Consider the following 21,070-nt stretch of genomic DNA (forward strand, 5'->3'; position numbering starts at 1 on the left):
CTTACGGCAGTTTTGTCACTTTCTCGGACTTAAATGGACGTTTCCCGGGAGCGCGCGTAGCCCGCGGGCGCCGCGTCCCGCCAGCCGCCCGCCCCGCCGCGGGCACCGCCACTGCCTCTGCCGCTTGCGCCCCGGGACGCGAAGGCGCCCGGCAGCGCGGCCGCTGCCTGCCCCCGCCGGCCCGCCTTTCTCGCCGAGTTTCTACGCCGCTGGGAGCGAGAGCAACAGCTTGCACGGCCCGGCAGGGCCAAGTGCCGCGGGAGGCAGCGAGGGAGCGGGCGGCGAAAGGCACCGCCGAACCGCGGCCCGGAGCCCTCGCGGCCTCTCCGCCGGAGCTGCACGGAGCTGCCCTCCCGCCGCCCCGTCCCGGGCCGCGAAGCCACGCCGGGCGGCGCTACGGGGGCCGGCGGCGGGGCCCCGCCGCCCGGGAGGAGAGTGCGCCCGGGGGGGCGCCCGCTCCCTCGCCGGGGCCCCCGCGAAGCTGCCGCAGCCCGGCCCGCCGCGCCGGGCTCCCAAAGTGGCCCGCGCCTCCGCACCCCGCGGGCGCCGCCCGGAGACCCTCGGCCCCCGCTGCCTCCTGCGGGCCGCCGCCGCGGGGTGCCTGGCCGCTGCCGCCTGCGCCCTGCTCCGCCGCGGCCCCGGCGCTCGCCCCGGCGCCCGGGGTGATGCCATGCCCCGCAACCACGGCGGCGGGGAGGAGGGCGGCTCCGCGGGGCTCTGGATGAAGAGCGGCGCGACGGCGGGCATGAAGGATGTGGAGTCGGGCCGGGGCAGGGCGCTGGCGAGCGGATCGGCCCGCGGCGACGGCCTGCTGCTCCTGGGCACCGGCGGCGCGGCCGCCCCCGCCGGGCTGCGGGAGGGCCGCCGCGGGAAGCACGGCGCCCGCATGAGCCTACTGGGGAAGCCGCTGTCGTACAGCAGCGGCCCGAGCTGCCGCAGGAACGCCAAGTACCGCCGGCTGCAGAACTACCTGTACAACGTGCTGGAGCGGCCCCGCGGATGGGCCTTCGTCTACCACGCCTTCGTGTGAGTACCGACCCTCTCCCCTCTCCTCCTGTCCCGTCACGTCCCGCCCGTCCCCCGGGTCGCCGCCCGCACCTGCCCCCGGCCAGAGCCGCTTCCTCACCGCGTGCACCTCCCTCCTCCCCCTCCGCTCCCCGAGCATCGCTCTGCGGCCGTCGGCTGGTCCACGGGGAGGACAAGTCCCCCGCGAGTCGCGCCTCAAGTGCCCGGGAGGCACCAGCGGAGGCGGGGTTGCCGCTGCCACCTGCAGCGCGACGCTCCGCGGGCGACGGAAAATCCGCGCAGATCTCGGTGGGAGGTGATGGAAGGGGGAGGCTCGGTTCAGCCGACAGAAAGGGCCGCAGGAGAGCACGGAGGGGAGCACACGCTCGCTTGTCTCCCAGGCGTTTGAGGCAGCCGGGTTGCGCAGGGCGTTACGCGGAGGATTGCGCGGCGCTCCCGCAGCGGCCGCCCCGGCGACCCCGGAGTTAGACGGGGCGAGGAGTGCCGGCAGCGGAGTGCCGGCAGAAGGAGTCCCCGCGGCAGCGGCGGTGACCCCGCCGAGCGTTTCGCTGCGCAGTTTGAAAAGTTAGCGCCGTGGAGCGGCACGGCGCGTTTCTCCCTCCCGCGTGTTTCCCGAGCGCTCGTGGTTTCCGCCCCGGCGGGAGGAGTGCGGGTGGTGGCGTGGGCCGCGCCGCCGTCCCACGCGTGTGCTCGGCGCGGGATGCGGCCACCCGGGTGCGCCCACCTGCCGCTGGCAGCGCCGGCGCCGCCCCCGGGGAAGGGCGAAAGGAGCGGCTCCTGCACTTGGCGGCCACGCTCGCTTCGCCCCTCCGGTGTCTTCTCATTTCTGCGCTCTTTCTTTTAGCGAGCGACTCCTTCTGTCGCGGTCATTCTGCAAGAGCCGGTGACTAAAACACGCGTCCCGTCACATCTCTCTGTGGAGAGCGGTACTGTCACCACGCCGCGAAACTTGTGCTGCTTTACTTACAGAGACTGGCCTGGGAGAGCTGTGTGAGTGCGACCTGAGGCTGTAACTGTTCCCCAGGGTCAGTGGTGTTCCTTAATTCATTAGCACTCCCCTGTTTTTACCGGTTTTGGTAATATTAGGGAAAGGCCTGACTCAAAAGCATTTTGGATGGCTGAGCTAGATGGGCGATACAGGCTGGTGAAGCGTCATTTCACTGGATCATAGTCCTAGATGAAAATGGTGTAATAAAGAAGAAGGATGATAGGTATTACTGTATTGGGGATATAATACAACGTATTTCTATGTTAGGCTACAGAAAATGTATCATAAATAAATCAGAATATTTAACCGATATGCTGTAGGTAAATACATTTCCATGGTAGTTGCTGGAATCCAGCTAGTGGTTACAGCAGCTTCAGTAAAAAAGCATCTGTTCCCTCAAAGCTGTTTGATAGCATGAAGAGTGCTTCTCTCCCAGCAGCAGGGGAATCCCCAAATCCTACTTTAATAGAAGTTTTTATAAGTGAAAAAATACTTTGACAAAAACATGGCAGTCTTATTAATAGGATACTTTGTGTATAGATCTATTTAGTAGATCAAAATTGCTGTGGATAACAAGCAACAGAAATGTACTTTATGGTGTATTTTATTCACTAAAAGGATTTTCCTCCACTTAGAAGTTCTGCCAATTCTCTGTTTTATTGTGAAAGTAAACTCTTAGAGCTTGAACTTTCTTCTTGGAGGGTGTTTATTTGGTACACTTTCCTGTTTGGGTTCTTCTAGGTGTTATCCTGCGGTGTAGATGGATGTAAAATAGTGTTGTGAGAATCACCAAAGTATTTACTAGGAATTATCTTGCTGCAGTGCCTGAAGTTGCTATGCCACACGTGTAAACTGCAGTTTTGGACTTTTCTCTTTGAGATCATGATGAAAATAATTAAAATGGGTAAAGTTCAAGTTGGAAATACAGTTGACAAGTTTAAACCTAAAAAAAATGTAAATTTCCAAACAGAGTGAAGTCATGACACAGCAGCACTGTAAACAAGGAAGATTGCCAGCTGCGTTTAGATAATTGCCTACATAGAAAGAGTGCCAGTTTTAATTTTTAATTGCAAATGGCAATTTTGGCAGCTGTAAATGCCAACATTATATCTTTTATCTGAGCAGATCTGTGCGAAAGAGCTTGAAACATTACTGTGATATAAAGGCACCTAGTAATAATATTACCTTTAACGATCTGTCACTGCTACAGTGTTTAAGGTGCATTTGAAGTTCCATTGGATTTCAATTTGACAGCCATTCTCATTGCCAGCCTATAAATTACTTTAATGTATTTATATAATTCTGATTTAATGGCTGCCAGAGATTTGGATAATATTTTTGGTGTTTCAGGCTCCATTTTTTCCAGCCACCTGATCAAATACAATTGCATCTTGGAAAATATACTTTATTACAGTACAGAACAAAACTGAAGCAAAACAAAACAGGACTACTTGAAAAGAAGTCTTAAAGCAGACAAGTATCTTAGAGTTGCAAAGACATTACTAAGTACATGGATGAGATGTCTGCTTCTACCTCTGCTAAGCTATTCTTGACTGCAATAGAGCCTGTTATAGCTCTGCACTATTTCTGTTACAGGAATGGGCTGTCTGGTGTGAGACCTTCTGTGTAGATCACTGGTCTCCTGAAATGAGGCTCACTTTGATATGCAGGTTAAAATAACACAAGGTTGGTTTCAGAGTTTCAATTTGAAGTTTTCAATCTAGAAGTTTACTTAGGTTGCCTGTTTGTTTTTGAAATAAGAAGTGTGGAATGAAGTGCCAGTTACAAATAAGAAACCATCCCTGCAGCGGTATTTCAATTTCTCATTTCCATAGGGAAAAACAGAGCTGAGAGTTATGCACAGTTCGTTCTTCTTTTTTACTTTTTACCATTTCAAGTAAGACAGAAATATAGGCCAGCCACCTGAGGAATGAGCGTTGTGACCTACATTCAGAAGTCAATTGGTTAGTTTATTTCTAAGTATAAACTTGCAAAATGCTGAAAAAGGCAGATGTGCTGCAAACTTCTGCTACTAGAGGGAGGATTTACTCTTGAGCAAAGGATGTTGACTTCAGTATAGTTGTTCTGGGGAGTAGCTCCATAAATTACATGTTTCTTGGCTCCTTCTTGTGTAACTCAGTAGTTCTTTATGTGGAAGCCCAAGTTAAAAATCTAAGATCTTTACATCAAGTTTTTGAAATAACTGCTTTTCAGATACCACAGTCTTCTGTTCTTAGTCATCCAGGAGCACCAACACTATGAACACTTACGAAATCAGAAAAGAACATTCGTACCGTTTGTGAGTAATGAGTCAGTAACTTAAACTCCTGCTAGTAAAATATTTATGCCACACCACATAACCTACACATGGAGCATGTGCATATTTAACGTGTGCACATCTACATTAAATTGCTGCGATATTGTAACTTTTCAAAAGCATTGTCTTGGGATGACATAGGGTTTCTTTCTGCTGTTGCTGTTGTTGTTTATTTAAATTATTTTGGGTTGTTTGGTTTGATAAGAATGTGTAGACATTGCCTTACAATGATCAAAGGGGAATTCCAGATTTGTTGCAAATTTAACTCTGGGTTTCATCTCCAGTTGTCATAAGGTTTTTGTATTATTTTTATTCTTAACTGACATTCTGAAGAAGATATGGCTCGAAGTTGAGAAAAAAATACTACTTTCTGATACTGTTTATAGTGGCAGAATATAATTAGTCGCATAAGTTTCCCAATTTAACATGTTGGATTTATTTCAGGAATAATAAAGTGTCTGTTTTTTGCTGACTTCTTTGTAATATATCCCATGCAAAACTCTTCTAACATTTTTTTTTTGTGGAGATGTCCTTCTCTTTACAAAGCCACCACCTTTTGCTCTGGAAGCTTCTGAATCACAAATCGCAGGGCTGGATGGGTGCACAAGGGCAGTATCACTTTGCATGACCTGTACTGATAGGTTTCCACAGGCATCCTCTGTTGGCCACTGCTGGAGATAAGATACAGTGCTAGGTGAATTTAAGAGCCTGTATGATGTTCTTCTTGTCCTTTGCGTTATTGATGGAAAAAGGCTGAAAAAGTATTTCTGAAAAAAAATCTAATGATGCCATCAAAGATTTAACCAGCTATTTTAGTTTTCCAGATCTGCTGGAAAGGACATTGCTTACTAATGATCAGATGGCTATTGAACAGCAGAGTCTTTGCATGTGAGCTAACAGCGCTGCATCATAGGGTGCCATTTGTGTAATTGTGGAGATTCACATTCGGATTAAAAAGCAAGAATGTGCAACAGCCTCAATACTTGCTTTTTGTCCTACTATCAGAAAGTAGGAGAAATTCTTTTATCTCTGTATTTTATCTATCTCAAGTCATCTAATGAACTAGTTCTAGGTGCTCTCTGGGTAGGTTTATGGCTTTCATCTTTCCAAGCACCATTTCAGAGTCAGGGTCTGAAGTTTTTATGGTAGCAATATATTTTTATATGCTATAAAAACAATAGCTTCATATTTACAAATAACAAATAATAGCATTGACAACATAAATCATATGGAAAAGCAAATCTTCTTGGGTACTAAGGAGATAAAAATTTGAAACTCTTTAACAGCTAAGCTTTAGTAGGCATTTTCTTTCAGGACCTGACAGTGAACAACAGTGGATATCTAGTTGCACTTCAGTATAAATCTGCAGTGGTTTGCTGCATCTGAGGCAGTTTGTGATGCTATATGCATGCATATTTCTCATTTAAACATTGTTTGGAAGGGCCCTTTGGAAGTCACACAGTACAACTAGAAGACACACTCTTCCCAGTCATGTCAGCCAGGTTCTGTCTACACAGGTCATAAACTTCCCTGGATGAAGCTCCCATCGCGTTGCTGGGTAACCTGCAGGGCTGCAACACCCACCTGTTAAAAACAGAGGGGTTTTGGCACAGGGAGGGAAGGACGGGAGAGCCAACCTGAACCTCACAAGTAGCAGTTTATGTTCATTGCCCCTTTATGTATCATCTGGCACTAGCAAGAAGAATTTGACTTCTGTATCCTTGTAATTTGCCTTCAGGTAGCTGTAGGCTGCTACCAGGTCGCCTGTCAGATCGCCCTCTTATTAGACTGAACAAGCTCAGCTCCTTCAACTCATGTAAGACATGAGGTCAAGACCCCTGACTATCTTGGTTGCTCTCCTGCATCTCTTACAACTTCTGCATATCCCTGTTCACCTGGGGATGGAGGCACAACTGGGTGATGTAGTGTGAGGCCACGTTGAGCAGAGGAGAAAAATAACTGTCTTCAGCCTGCTGCCTCACTCTGATGTGGTTGTATGCTGCTTGTCTTATATTCAATGAGGACATACTGATGGGCTTGTCCTCAACCTGCTGTGTCCACAGGAACACCAAGACCCTTTTCAGTGGGGCTGCAGCCTGAGCAGCAGGTTCCCAGCGTATTTGGATGCGTGGGATTATTCTACACCAGACGCGGATCTCTGCTTTTCTCTTAATTCTCTTAATCATGTGTTGTATTTTCTTCTGTTCAGTCACTATACACTGGCCAGAGAAGTGGAAGTACAGCAGTCTTTAAAACCACTTGCACTTTGTCTGTGATTGGCAAAGAAGATAAAATAGTCAGCAGCACTTCATTCCTTCTCTTTCCTGGTGTTGTTCATGGACAGCAGTCCTCTTCTGGAACCCTGTCATGGTCAAGAAATAACATCTAGCTTCTCTTTTTCACTTGGTTTTTGTTGGAAAGCTATTGCCTACCTCAGAATTTTCAGTAGATAAGTATCAGGAATGTTTATCATGTGATGTATACTTACCTTAGTAAAATACCATTTCTCATTTCATCTTTAAAGGGTTGGTCTACTAAGTTTTCTCATTCGTACTGACCTCAAGAGCAGTGATCCAGGAGAAACAACTAATTTGCCATAAAAATCAAAACTAGTCCTCAGCCTCCTAGAAATAAGAGAACAAAAGGCTTTATTTGGGAGAGGGTCACCAAGATCTGGATTGGGGAACATTAATGCACATTAACTTTCTTCTATTTGTCATCAGGTTTATTTCTGAAATGGGATTAGGAATCATGTATAGGAGGATAGTATTTTAGGTTACTGTTTGGGCTTCAGATTTTTAAACACATGTACAGCCTTTGAAGGCAGAGTTTTCTCCATCTTTTCTCCACCTTAAAGCAAGAAGTAAGTTAAGAACTTTCTCTGTAATTATATTTTTTTTTCTGTAATTTTTTCCTCTCATGCAAAAAACCATGCAATTAGCATTATATTTGGGAGTAAGAGTCCTATCTTACATCTGTTTTTCTTGGTGTGCCAGTCTTGGGTATGACATTTCTTGTCTTCCTTATTGAGTGATGTGGGGACCCTTGCTGAACTTTCTGTGGTCTCATATGGTGAGAGAAGTTGCCCTAAATTATAGATTTTGTCCAAGGGTCAGGTGATCTATGAACACATAATGTGGCATTAAATATGTGCTGTCTCAGAGTAGTTCTTTTAGAGGATACAGGGAAGATTTTAGAAAGATTTTAATTGCCTGTGAACCAGGATTTGTGTGATGGGTTTTCCAAGTAGGCTCTAGACAACAGCTTAATGAGCTACACACCTTTTTTTTCCCCAGTACTGCTTGCTGTGATCTTTGATTTTTTTAAAGCAAAAATAAAAGTAATTATATCTACAGAAACTTGATGCTCTTTCCATGCTCCAAATATGACTGTATTTTTAATAGCTATTCACCCTGTTTTACTGTTGTTGCTTGTAGCTTAATTAAGTTTCTGAATTGGGTGAAAGTACAATTGAAGTAATGTTTTTGCAGTAATTGCAAATAATTTCTAGCATCAACCAAATGGAAAAACAATGATAATTTAATAATTAATAGTGATTTTCCCATTAATGAGAGTAAACATTGTTAATATATTTACCAATACTCATTAAGGTGCAGTGAAATTTTTCATAATAGTTTTAGTGGAAAGGAAAAGTACCTTATAACTTTATTAATCTGTTTATGGAGAAAATTTATAGAAGGAAGAGCATTTATTCCTGGACAATGTAAACTCCTGCCATTGCAAATAAAACTCATTGTTGTAAGGTAATTATTTCATAATAATTCAAAGGCATAACGTAAGTGCCAAGTGTTCAATATTTTTATATGGTTCATATTTCCAGAAGTTCCATGTCACCATAAATGTCTGATGAAAATTAATGGAATTTGCCACTGATTTTAATTGAAGCAAAATCGAGTCTTCTGCACACAGGTAAAAAAGATGGAGTAGAAAACATAAATAATACTATCTAATGAAAAATCTTTAATATGTGTACATAATAGACATCATTTACTGCATTTTTACTAATGAGGCAGATGTTTATTGTTACAATAAGTGTTGCTTTTCCCCTTTGCAAACCATCAACACAACAGAGCATGCATTCTTGGCTTTTTAATTAATGCTGGTGTGTTGAGATTCACTGCTAAATATGTGTTATGTAAACTGTACTGAGTTTGGGGAAACTTTCTTTTTTTCTCCTTTCTTGTTTTCTCTGAGAGATTTTTTTCAAGTTTGCTTTACGGATTTCCTGTAAGAGAGCAGATGTAGATTACCCAAGGGATTGCCACCACAGGTCAGTTGAGGTTGAAAATTCATCAGCTGTACAGTTTGTCAATTGCAAAATAATTTTAATCAGTTGCTGTGCTCATGTGCAAAGTAAACTTCCTTTAAAGATATTAATTAAAAGTTCAAAGGCTGTCTTACAGGTCAGCTGCACTTAATCAAGAAATATTTTCAATTTTCTGTTGAGCAGCAGATTTACCTTGTGATAGCTGTCTGAACTGCAGTGTAATTGCGTTACAGGAAGCTCAGCAAACGTTCATCATTTTGGGCACTGAAGTGTAGTCTCAGGCAGAGGCTTCTACTTGAAAGACTATGTGATCACTTCTTAATATATGCAGTCTGGTCCAGTGCTTCAGAGGTGGACGCAGTCCTCCAGCTAGACATATCTGAATTTCTCTGCTTGGCCTTCACCCAAGAAAATCTTCAAACATAAGTGCACGTATTTTCCTTGACAGTGGTGGATATAAATATGTATGTAAGCATTTTCTTGAAGAGTGAATGATTTTCAAAGACATGGAGTACCTGCAGCTTCCTTTCATTATTGTATTGTGCATTCAATGGGTAATTCACTTTTTTCTCCCCACTCGTATAGAATGAAGTTTAACAAATGAATCATGCTCTTAAACTGATTAGAAATAATGAAGAAAGGAAGTTCTGTATCTGCCTAGTTCTTGATTTAAGCAATATATTCTTGTTTGTCTTGGCTTCCTTCTTGCTTTGAGACTCCCTTGTTCAACAAAGCAAACATATTACACCTTTCAAGATTTTTGTGGAGTTGTAATTATTTTATTGTAGTCATACCTGATATCAGATGGTAGCAACAGACTGGTGCCAGGAGTCAAATACAACCAAACCAAGAGAGTAAAAACTTTCTGCTTTGAGAGGAAAAAAATGCTCCTAAACATATTCACATGCCTCCCTAGTTCACTACTGTCTTAGATTAGAAGATTTGCACACACCCTTTTGAGGTCATTCAGTCAGAAATAGCATCTAACTTCTCCTAGGACATTAAATTTAATTGCTTCGTACGGTCTAAGCTCATCCATAACCATGGTATCTGCGAATTACCCATTAGAAGCAAATGCACAAATCTTCCTCTTCCAAGATCTCGTGGCAGGAGTGCACTTAAGAGTTACTGCTAGGGCCTTTCTAAACAAGCATAAGGATCCTGACATACTTGAGAGGGCCTTTTGTGGGAAAATTAAGATGAAATATTGGTTTGGATGCATTTCTGTAAGTAGTGGGGATGGAGGGCCCCTGATCCTTGGCAGTGAGTTTGGAAATGTAGGTGGGTCTCCCCAGGAGACAAGTCTGTATCAGTAAGTGTATCTTTTCAATGGCAAAACTTCCACATCATTGGAGAATGACAGGTGATGGCTCAGTTGGAGCTGACGTGGCGAGGCTGGAGTGATGTCCGTGCTGCAGCCAGGGCTGGTGGGCTGGTGATGTCCTCTTGCCGTCAGGTGGCCCAGCACTGGAGAAGAGGCATTGCCACGTTGCCAGAAAATCAGGCAGCGCACTCAGCAGCTTGAGAAACTCTTTTACGTCCAAGTAAGTTATGCTGACTGAGGTTAGAAGTAGCCTCTAAAATCATTAGGAGGAAAGAAATCTCTATTTCTGCCCTTGTCTTTGTGCAGTTGATACTTCACTGGAGAGTCAGTTTTTTTCACCAGCATCAGATGAACCATTGCCACAGGAAGTAGCACAGTCTTGCTCTCTGCAAAAGCATGTGTAGAGGTGGCAGGAAATGCAAAGCAACTTGTGAATGACGTACTTGCAGGTATTTGTGAAATGGGGAGGAAAGAAGAGACTGTGCTGGCAGTTAGAGGGTTTTTCTTGGACCTGTCCCTCAGGGCCATCTGAATTGCAGTTGGGAGGCAGAACTTAGCATCACAGAATCATTTATGTTGGAAAAGACCTTTGAGATCATCCAGTCCAACCATAAACCTAACACTGCCAAGTCTGCCACGAAACCGCGTCCTTAAGCACCACATCTACACATCTTTTAAACACCTCCAGGGATGGTGACTCCAACAGTTCCCTGGGCAGCCTGTTCCAGGGCTTCACAACCCTTTCCATGAATAAATTTTTCTTAGTATCCAATCTAAACCTCCTCTGGTGCAACTTGAGGCCATTTCCTCTTGTCCTATTGCTTATTACTCAGGAGAAGAGACCAACACCCACCTCTCTGCACCCTCCTTTCAATCTCCTTTTCTCATGCCTTTGCCCCCACCTACTTGTTTCTGCTGGAAATGTTAATTACATGTTCAGTTTTTTGTTTGTCTGTGTTTTTTGTTGTTGTTTTTTTGTTTTTTTTTTCCAAGGATGTTCTAGCTGACTTCCTGTGCACCTGTCATTTAGTTGCAATAAGTATGCATGCTCTCAAGTTATTTATTCAATTGCTAGTCATTTAATCAGTGGATATTTCTCTTTTTGAGATGTCCTGACTGCATCTGTAGACTGAAGATTAAGCTGAATTTATCATAAAAGAGGAACAGCTTTGCTGATGTCTGGAGGTGTTGTAAACTTTTATATCATACAACAGTTTGTTCAAACTGACATATTTCTTTCTCGTTAAGCTTAGAAACAGTAGATTTCATTTGTTGGTTGGAGATACTGTCTGGAGGAAACAGCCTTCCTCAGAGGTTGCTCTAATTGCTGACTGAACTTGTGATTTAGCTTCTGCAAATAACCTGATTGCTGGGGTATGGGAATTGAGAAGTTACTGTAGGCAGTGATGAGGCAGGTGATGATCTTGAATTATAAATACTCTTTGCAAGAAATTTTCATTTTCAATCTGAAAATGCTTGTAGACATACTTTTTGCTGATATTATTAATAGTTTTGGGCACTTACATAGTAATTAGTAGAAATAATCAAACTAAGCATTGGTAAAAACTCTGAGTAAGGGATGATGGTAAAACCCCATCTGAATTAGAGACGTGTTTCTGAAGCTTATAAAGTTATACTTGAGAAATTCTTCTACGGAGAGAGGAAGACCTATCCTGAAGTCTTTTGAAACTACTACATTATGTGTGTGTGGGCACTCTGCATGAGATTTTGCTGTTTGGAGATATTACGTAGAGAGAGTTGTGGTGGATTTGCAGAGCGGGAGTGGTGGAAACAAAATCATTCAGGTGAAAGAGAATTTATGAATGTCTACTTGACTGTAACAGTACTTGACTGATACTAGATATTACTTTCAGGTTAGAAATGTGTTCATCTTATATTAATAATATGTTTTTAATTAACATTTCCCCCCTTTTATCTGCTTTCTTTAGAGAGAAAGCTGAAGTACCAGAGTGAATCAATTTATTTGATTTATGTATAAATAAAACATGGTATTGATTTTTACGTTTTTCTTCCATTGAGGTCTTGACCCTGTGTGCAGACCTGAGGAAATTATCAGTAATATTTTTACTACAACATGAACATTTTATTCACTACCCGATTATGTTTCTGATTGCTTTTCCTTTGGTAAAAGTTTATGTAAATCTCCTTGCTGAGACTGAGCCTCAGCTGGTTTATTCCCATCTGGGTCCACTCTTTGCTGGGCCTTCAGTCACTTTTTAGCTGGTCTTGTGGGTCATTCGATGGGAAGGGATGTGGGAAAGGATGCAGTTGGGTCAGCACACTGCAGCCCAGTCTGTGACCACCAGCATGGCTACATCTACACTTGGAAGAAAACCTGAGGAAGTGCATCAGAAATTCTAGTACTTCTGAATACCCTTTTGCTTGGTGACAAATACAATCCCCAGGGACTTTTTCTACAGGAAGGAATTCAGCCAGTCTTATTCCTGTCCACAGAATTTCTCCTTGAAACCATAGTTGAGTTAATGATATCCATAAAATATTGAAGACATCTAAAAATAACATAATATAAGATTAAGTGTTGTTATTGCTGTTCTTCATTAATAGGAAAGCTGGAACTGAAGTAGCTGTACCAAACTGAAGCAAAGTATCACACCAGTAAGTGTCAGAAGAGAAGTATTTACTTGGAAAAATCCTTTGCCTGATGTTGCTCTCCAGTATTTTTTCATCTCCCCATATCTGTAAATTACCTCACCACAATGAAAGGTCACGGCATTCTTTTAGCTTGCCTTTATAACCAGCTTTAGGAGTTAATCTTAACTAGTATAATGCATAGTGACTGAAAGTTTGGATATATTAAGACAGTGCAGTGACATTTCAGATACGCTCTGTGTCTGGAAGATAAAATTAACTAACAGAGCACTCAGGATTTAGGAAATACAGTTTTATGAAATTTTGATTGTGTTTTTCAGGTTTATTAATCCCTGGCAAAGCTGTATTCTTCTCTGTCTTATGTGTAAAAGAGGCAAATCTCTGTGAAATAAGACTAAAATGAAAACAATCCTGAATGAAAACATGAAGAGTTGTGAAGATTTTGAAGTCATTTAGAGAAGAACCAGTCAAGAAATGTGAAGTGTATTTTGATTTTGGGAATGAGATAAGTCTATTAGGGTGGCCTGATTGTCTCCCAGTACCTCTGTTTAGCATCCTGCAATGAACCAGTGTTTGCTTTCATTGCAGCCCAGTGTGTGTCTTATGAAGACACAGGATATCTGCCGTATTCTGTGTGTCGTGGTGGCTCAGTGATAAAATTCTGTCTTTCAGCCTTGTCTTTAAATATGAGGCATAGTGTGATGGGTGCATGATGCTGCAGGTTATGCTGTTCCAAGTATGGACCTGTGGATTAATTACAGGCTGAGGGCTGCCTTGCCTACCTCTAGAGGGTGTGCAGGTGACGGCGACAAATCACTGCACATTCAGCTCATACTGTTTTCTGGCAGGAGGATAAAACTGGTGTCTTGCAGTCTTGCCCTGGGAATTGCTTGTTACATGTTCTAAAAAGTCACTACACATTTTTGGTTTTATTAAAAACAATAATTAATGCAGAATGCTGGAGAACTGTTAGAATACCTTGTGAAAATGGTGGCACACCCAGCCACAGCTCTGCAGGATGTCATTCAGTAATCCGCAAACTTCATTCATGTAACAAATGCAGGAAATGCAAGTTCATTATTAAGTAATACCAATTAAGTATTTGTATGAATTTTGTTCTTGGGTGTTCTAGTTAGTTATCTGTCAGTGTCTTAGATGCTCTGCAAACAGTGAAAAATCTTTGCAGAAGAAATCTATCTTTTGGAGTAATATGGAAATAATAATATTGGTCACTATCACAGGCAAACGTCAGTTTTCCCTCTACATTCATCTAAATTACCACAGACAGTGTCACTGTCTTTTATTCAGGATGGTAACCCAGGCACCATTGTTGAGATGGACCTTTATCATTCCTAATGTGATTTATGTCTACCTAGTATGTCAAAGGTGTGACCTGTCTGTCGCCACAGCTCAAACTATCTTTCAAATCCTTAATATTTTAGTTCTTGCAACCCGATTCTGCCTGGACTCGACAGGATGCTCAGAGTGCTCATCCTTGTGACTAAAACCCCTGCCCCTCAGCCCAGAATTAGCCCCTCTTACTGCTTAGGGAGAAAGTTATTTCTCTTAAGTTCCAATAGCTGTAAAAAGCATCTGGCTAGTTAATTTTTAAAACTACATTTGTAACTGACTATTGGAAGCAGAAAGTCAACTTCACATGATTCATGAAGAGGAAAAAACGAACACATGAAACTGCTCCTTTTTGCTAGGTCTGACAGCCCCAGCAGGTGTGATAGAAATGCTGTTCATTCAACAACAAGCTACTGACAGCAGCAGAATAACATGGGTGCATTTCTAACTTACTGCAACGAAACCCGTCTTCAGTAAACCTGTAACTAAAACTGTGGTGTATTTTTTTCCAGTCACCTTTTTAAAGTGACACTTATTTCGGCTGTCACATTAGCTAGGAATTTCAATGTATAATGATTTTATGAACTTTATACATCATGTGGTTAATGAGAGTTTTGTTCCTGCATTGTTTGGCTTTGTCTGAAGATAATACTGAGTTAAAGAAGTGTGTGGCAGGTGGAAGAACAAGCAAAATGGCAATACAGCTTCCCAGCACATAGCAGGGATACCAGGATACAGACGAATTAATGGTGGTAAAGATCACCTAGTCCGCAAACTTCGTTCATGTAACTTCATTCATTCAGGCTTTTTCTGAGGTTGGGAGCTAAAAAAAAGCAGATATTAAGTGGCCGATGAAGATTACTAAGAACATGGGGAAAATAATCAGTGGGATGCCCTGGGAGAACAGACTTATATCAGTCTCATGGGTTCTTTGAAACAGGCAGTTGTCAAAATCTTCGGGCTTGACAAACTTTGAGAAAGTGAAACATGAATTGCAGTAGTTTGTTCATTTTAAGGCATGTTTTTGTGAAGCTGTGTCTCTCAAAACAGACTTCTGCATCTGCATCCTTTTGCAGTCTGTAGTATGGAGTGAAGAGGGACTTAATGCACTTGAGCTAGTTTAATTAGTTTCAACTGGTTATATTGCTGTGATACGATCACTGTGTCTTTTGGGACATTCTCTCAAATTTTTGAAGCCTTGTATAAGCTTTGTGCAAATTCTTCAAAAACAGGGGTAAAAAATAAGATTTTTGCTTGTGATCTAGGATGTAAGAGCAATTCAGATCTTTGCAACTAGAAGTCTTGTGAACATCTAGATGACAGGTGTTTAAAATTGACATCTGTTGTATCTAGGTAGGCTGAGTCCACTGTGTCTGCTGTTTCAGTTATTCATTGGCAATAACTGGATAAAGCAAATAAGACTGTCAGCTCTTTTATCCTGAGGGAAAAAACACAACCACCACCACCACCATCAAACAAACAAACAAAAACTGGCCGCTGCCAAAAACAACAAACCAAACCAAACACTGAAAAAAACATGTTTTGGGGTTTTTTTGTTTTTTTCTTTTTTCTTTTTTTTAAATGTGGAGAGTAATAGCAAGATTTTTATTCTTTTTCCAATGGAAAGGTGAAGAAAAGCTTCTTTTTCTTCTTAGTAGATTTCAGGTGTTTTCTAAAAAGCCACTCAAAGGCATCGGACTTCCGTTTGAGTGGCTTTTTAGCTTCTCCACCAGTCAATTTTTTCCGCCGTTGGTTGTGCCGAGTTGGTTTCCTAAGGGACTAATGATCTTTTCCTACTTCTGTGCTCTCTGATTAACTCAAGTCTTTCCTCAGAGGACCATGCAGTTGGGACCTAAGGGCTTGCTCTAATGGTCAGCCTTGGAAGAGGATCCCGTAGACATTGCTGAGGGGTGAAAAGAGCACAGCTTTTATCACAGTGGTTTATTTCCCTTGAAATTTCAGCACCATTCTGGCTTTCCGAAATCTCTGATGCATTCAAGCATGTAGATGTTTACAGATATATATATATAAAATGCTGACATACATTGCTGTCCCCGTTAATAAAAGCAGAGAACATGATTTGTGTTTGGTTGAGTCTAACAGTAAGTAGTAGATAGAGAAGCCATGCCTGGCCAAATCCTAAAGCTGTTTATTACCCATTAATTCCAGGTTCAATCCAGTACCTCTTACTCAAGCAAAATACTAGTGAAGTAATAGGATGTTTTATCTTTGTATTCTTGAATTTTCTAAGAGTGCTGTGTAATTAAAAAGATATATATATATATATATATACTTCAGGTTTCTATCAGCCCTGTCTCGTCACTGTCTTGTGCAGCCTCGTGAGTGATCATTTGTGCTGCGTGGACTGAGGTATGTTATACAGTAAATCACCTGCGGCTGCAATGGATCGCAATATGCTGTAGACAGTGTTTTTAGATCTTTGTGTTAACAATTTGCAGAGAATAACAGAGACTCTAAGTGCAAAATACTTCTCCTTGAAAAGTAGCCATTAAAATGCTGCCACAAAAGTAACCATAGAGTTTGGAAAATGATATGGTACAAAATAAGGTGTTTTGCTTTGTACAGTTTTATTCATTTCTGAAAACGATTGTTCTTTTGCAGGCATGGAAATCTGGATAAGTTCCTAATCTAAAATCAATAGGAAATACTTCAGTTGTTGAAATAGCTCTTAAACATATTTTAGTTTGGTAGGTGATTGCATATTATGTTTGCAGCCCCTGTGCAAAGCAGTTTGCTTCATAATGAATACAGATGAAGACTGTTCTTTGTATTATCAATCTAAAAAACTCCATATATTCATATCGTGCAGTTGATGTCAACTTGCCACATTGCTTGGAATTTATTGCCGCATAGTTTGACACATAGCTATCAACTAGAAGAACTCTTTGCAACTCAAGCTCAAGACTTAGCACTTCTCATTTAGAAAATGACCTTGCAAGTTAGTCAAATGACTGGATTAGCAAGGTTATAATGGTTCTATGGAACAGCAGCTGTTAATGGAAAGTTCTCAGTATTGGCATGGATCACTTACTGGTTTCTCTAATTGCTGTCATTGCTTATGTATACAGTGGTTATCAATGGCTGTAATTGCTTTATAGTTCTCAGGCCATTCTCTTACTGTTATGGTTAATTTTTAGCTCTCTTAAGATTTAGGCTGAAAATATCTGAGGATTAATCTACTATTTTCTTTTGTGCTTTGTCTAGCAACTTCGTGTAAGTTGCTAATTATTAATAACCACCCTTGGGGTATGAAAACAAATATCCTAATGTTCTCATCATGAAATATATTTTCCTTTGAAATCTCTGGGACCAGATTTGGTCCAGTTGATTTACACTATTTGCTTGCATAGTATTATGAAAAATAAATTATAACAGCTCAACTGCACCCTCCATCCCAGAGATGTTTCAGGGTGAAGAGACCTGGATGAGCATGGGTTTTTTGAAGGCACCTGGTCAGTTGCCCACCTGTCTTGGACCACTGGCAAAATACAGCACCTGAGCTTACCTTCTTAGCTTCAGGTTTATGACAAAGTCTCAGCATGAATTTCTACTTAAGTCTGGTTTTGTACCAGTTCTGTGTTTGTCAGAGACATTAAAAGAATTAAACCTGGCTGGAAGATTCTGTCTACAGAGAGGAATGATTATCAAGTGAAAAAACTTGATTTTATAAAGGTGGTAGATAACAGCTGGCAATCAAAGATAACACTTCCTTATTACACTTACCCTAATTTTATGTTTAATCCTGTTCTGTAACATTCAGTTTAGAATAGTTGGTCCTCTGACTGCAATTGTGTGAAGTCGCAGTTGTGATGATACTCTTGGCAGCGCAGGGGACAAGTACGACCGTGAAACTTGTTTCCTGTTGAGATCTTCTTCCTTGCAGTGTGGTGTGTGCTGATACGTTACAACTTGCAGCTTGCGGTGTTTTATTGCTTAATTTAACCATAGCTTTCATTTCTTACGGTTTGATTGGTTGGCCAAGCACGCAGAAATTCTGAGTCAGATACACCTATTTCTGGATGCCCAGTATAATTAGGTGCAGCCCTGAAGCAACACGTTTTGTGCAACTTTCCAGGCACACAAAATGCAGCAACACAAGAGGTGGTTCAAAAACTCTGTTGAAAAAAAAAAAATAATGCCATTGAACTTTAAATTATTATTGTACTTGTTCTGATAAGCCTCTTGGTAATGATGAGCTTCTGCTATTTTTTTTTCCTTTTATTTTTCTTTGTCTTACTTTTTAAAAATTTTTATGGCTTTGATACATTTGAAATATGCCAGATGGACATAACTGGAAATGTAGGTATCCTGTATAACCTCAGAGTGGCTATATACAACCAACATTGCCATTAAATTCCACAAATTCCTTTTTTCTGTAGCCTTGTCCTGGGGCATTGCTGTTGAAAGTGAGTTTTGTTTCTGTAGCTTGTGTAGTCTGGTTTGCATGACCAGCCTGCTAAGAAGTTTGCTAATTAGTGGTACTGTGGCTGAGTGCATGGTGCTGACTGAAAATGGGACTGAAAGCAGCAACTTGTATTCCAGAGGACACAGGAATTATTCACTGCTGATAATTTTTGGCTCCTAACAATTGGGTGCGTCTGTCACTAGGAGAAGGAAGCAGTTTAGCTATAATTGTATTACTGAAAAAGGAAAATTATCTGAGAAATGTTTCCATATATTTTAAGACTAAAATTCTATTGAACAGATAAGTATTAACTGCATCAGACATGATTATGTGCTTAATTGCTTGTGTGTAAATAATGGAGTAAAATCCTTATGGGTAGTAATTGAGACACACCTGGGAGCAATTAAGTACAGAACTATATAGTATTGATTTCCTTGAAATACAAGAAATATATCAATACTTATGGCACAAAACTGCAAATATTGCCTCCTAAGAGAACTAGGTAGAATTTAAAGCCACAGGGAAAAAACTGAATTTGTTATGCACTTTTATAAAGAAACCCAGAATCTACTTTTAGTCTTTCTTTAGATTTGTTAGACTGCTGTTGTGGCAGTTACTTCAAATCTGGGTAGTCAGTCTTGAAATCTATAGTGATGTGAATACTAGGTTTTGATTGCTATGTTTTTATGTTCATGGTTAGTTAGCCTTTTTCCCTATTGTGTATCTTAATTATTTTTTTTTAATATATGGTCTTTTGACTCTTGTTCATTTATGTTACTAAGGATCCTTTGCATGAATTTTTTTGTGGAACCCTAATTTAAGATTAAGAATACTCTGTTTAAAATATAAATATTGCAAAGCTGTACTAAATAGTTAAATTTAGATTCTTCAGGTTCTTTTATTTAAAGTACATTTTATAATCCAGTTAAGTAGATCATAATGGTGAATGTATTCCCTAAAATGGCAGTAAATAGCATGGGCAACATCTTGAATACCAAGAGAGGAAGAATTAAGTGACATTGAAGATGCAAGGATTGGACTTATAAAGCCAAAGCTGAAATTTTGGGAAATTGCTGTGGTATTTTTCATTTGTATTTAAAAACAGAATAAATTATTTTTGTAAAGGTACCATTCCAAAACCCATACACAGTATGTTTTTTTAAATAATCTTGATGTAAATTAACGTTTATCCCTTGCTGTGTAGCTTTTGAAACTTTGACATTTCCTCTATGTTTTAAACTTTCTCTTCCTTTATCTGATGTTTCTTCCTTTTGACCTAGCAGCTGTATACTGGATAGGCGCGCCAGTGCAATGTGAGCATGTTTAATTCTTGCTTAATGTATATGCTGATTTATTCTTCATGCTAAATGCATATCAGAAGTAGCATCAAATGAATAAATTCAAAAAAATTGCACACCCACCTTAGCGTGCATCTGTACAATAGGCTTAAAGCTTTTATATGTAAGTATATATGTATGTGTGTACAAACATGCTGTTGAAGGGAGCAGCTCCTGATTTCAAGGTGAAATGGTGCAAACCACACTGCCTAGGGCTAACTTGTACCAGAGTTGACGGGCTGCATCTGCCGTATCTTGTACTTGGCCATGGGCCTCTTCTGGACATCAGATGGTAGTTCTTTAGCCCTTAAACATAGTCCATGCATTTTATTGGTCCAAACTATGCAAAAGAATGAGAAAACTCTGTTGCATCTCACCAGAAGGGTGTTTTTTTATAGCACAAAACTTAAATCACATGTTTTATAACCTGCCAGGTTGCATATGAGCCAGATACATGTCCACTTCATCCATCTCCCGTCCTTCTCCCCAAAAATGAGCAAACTGTTCCTGAAGACAAAGAACAAACCAGAGCCAGGGGCTAAACAGCTGAAGTGTTCAGGAGTGTGGTGCCAAAGACCTCCCTCTGGCCACCTTCTCTTCAGTGGTATAAGCGTACGTAAGGATACCTATAGCTCGTTTTGCAGAGCCTCCCTGGGCCATAGTGTGGGAGGGGTGACTGTCAGTCAGAGCTGATAGAAGATGTTCTTTGTCTTGTGAAAAGGTAAGACTCGAAAAATCCTGTCCCAAATTGAAGCAAAGAGTTGGATTTCACTGTTTTCCAAAGCAAATGTAAAAATAGGTCTTAGGTAAATGCCGTGCTTCGGTGTTACCCACTTTGTACTTTAAAAAAAAATATATATTGAACTTCACTAAGAGGACTTTTTCACCTGAAATCAAAATGCTTCACAGACTCCTCAGCATTCTTGAGAAGGATGAATAAAATAAGTCATTTCCTTTGATGAAAGTTTAGATGCTTGTGAATTAGCATTTTTATTTTTTTTTCAAGAGAAAGTTTTGCTAAAAATTCACAACCAGCCATTTTCTCTTTTCCACTTTCCCTCTTTTCTTTGCAGATGACCAACACGTGGAAAGGCAGTGAGACTCCCACTAGAGATTTCTTGCTGCATTTTTCATGAGGAATTCGCAGAGGGAGGCTGATACTCTAAGAGATGAGCTTACATCACTCTAGCTGGTGCTCTAAGAAGCACAGTTAAAAGTACGAAGCAGAGTTGGGGAGCTGCAAGAAAGGATGGAGAGAGAGGGTGAAAGTACTGCTGAGTACTGGTTAAAACAATTAGAAGCTGTTAAAGTAACTGGCAAGCTGACCCCCAGCTTTAACCTTTAATCACCACATTCTGCCCCTCCAGAAAGGCAAAACTATGT

At 41.4% G+C, this 21,070-nt stretch overlaps 1 protein-coding gene across 5 annotated transcripts in view; it reads left to right on the plus strand.

Moving 5' to 3' along the window:
• The window catches only part of KCNQ5 (potassium voltage-gated channel subfamily Q member 5), a 284,367-nt gene continuing 263,297 nt past the window's right edge, over window positions 1-21,070 (plus strand). For 2 of the 5 annotated variants that reach the window (XM_065055277.1, XM_065055273.1), the window contains exon 1: window positions 1-1,026. In XM_065055277.1, coding sequence (XP_064911349.1) covers window positions 671-1,026 — 356 coding nt within the window. In that variant the 5' untranslated portion in view covers window positions 1-670. 5 annotated transcript variants of the gene reach the window in all.

The sequence above is a fragment of the Columba livia genome, chromosome 3 (assembly GCF_036013475.1).
Source record: "Columba livia isolate bColLiv1 breed racing homer chromosome 3, bColLiv1.pat.W.v2, whole genome shotgun sequence".
Classification (NCBI taxonomy): Eukaryota; Metazoa; Chordata; class Aves; order Columbiformes; family Columbidae; genus Columba; species Columba livia.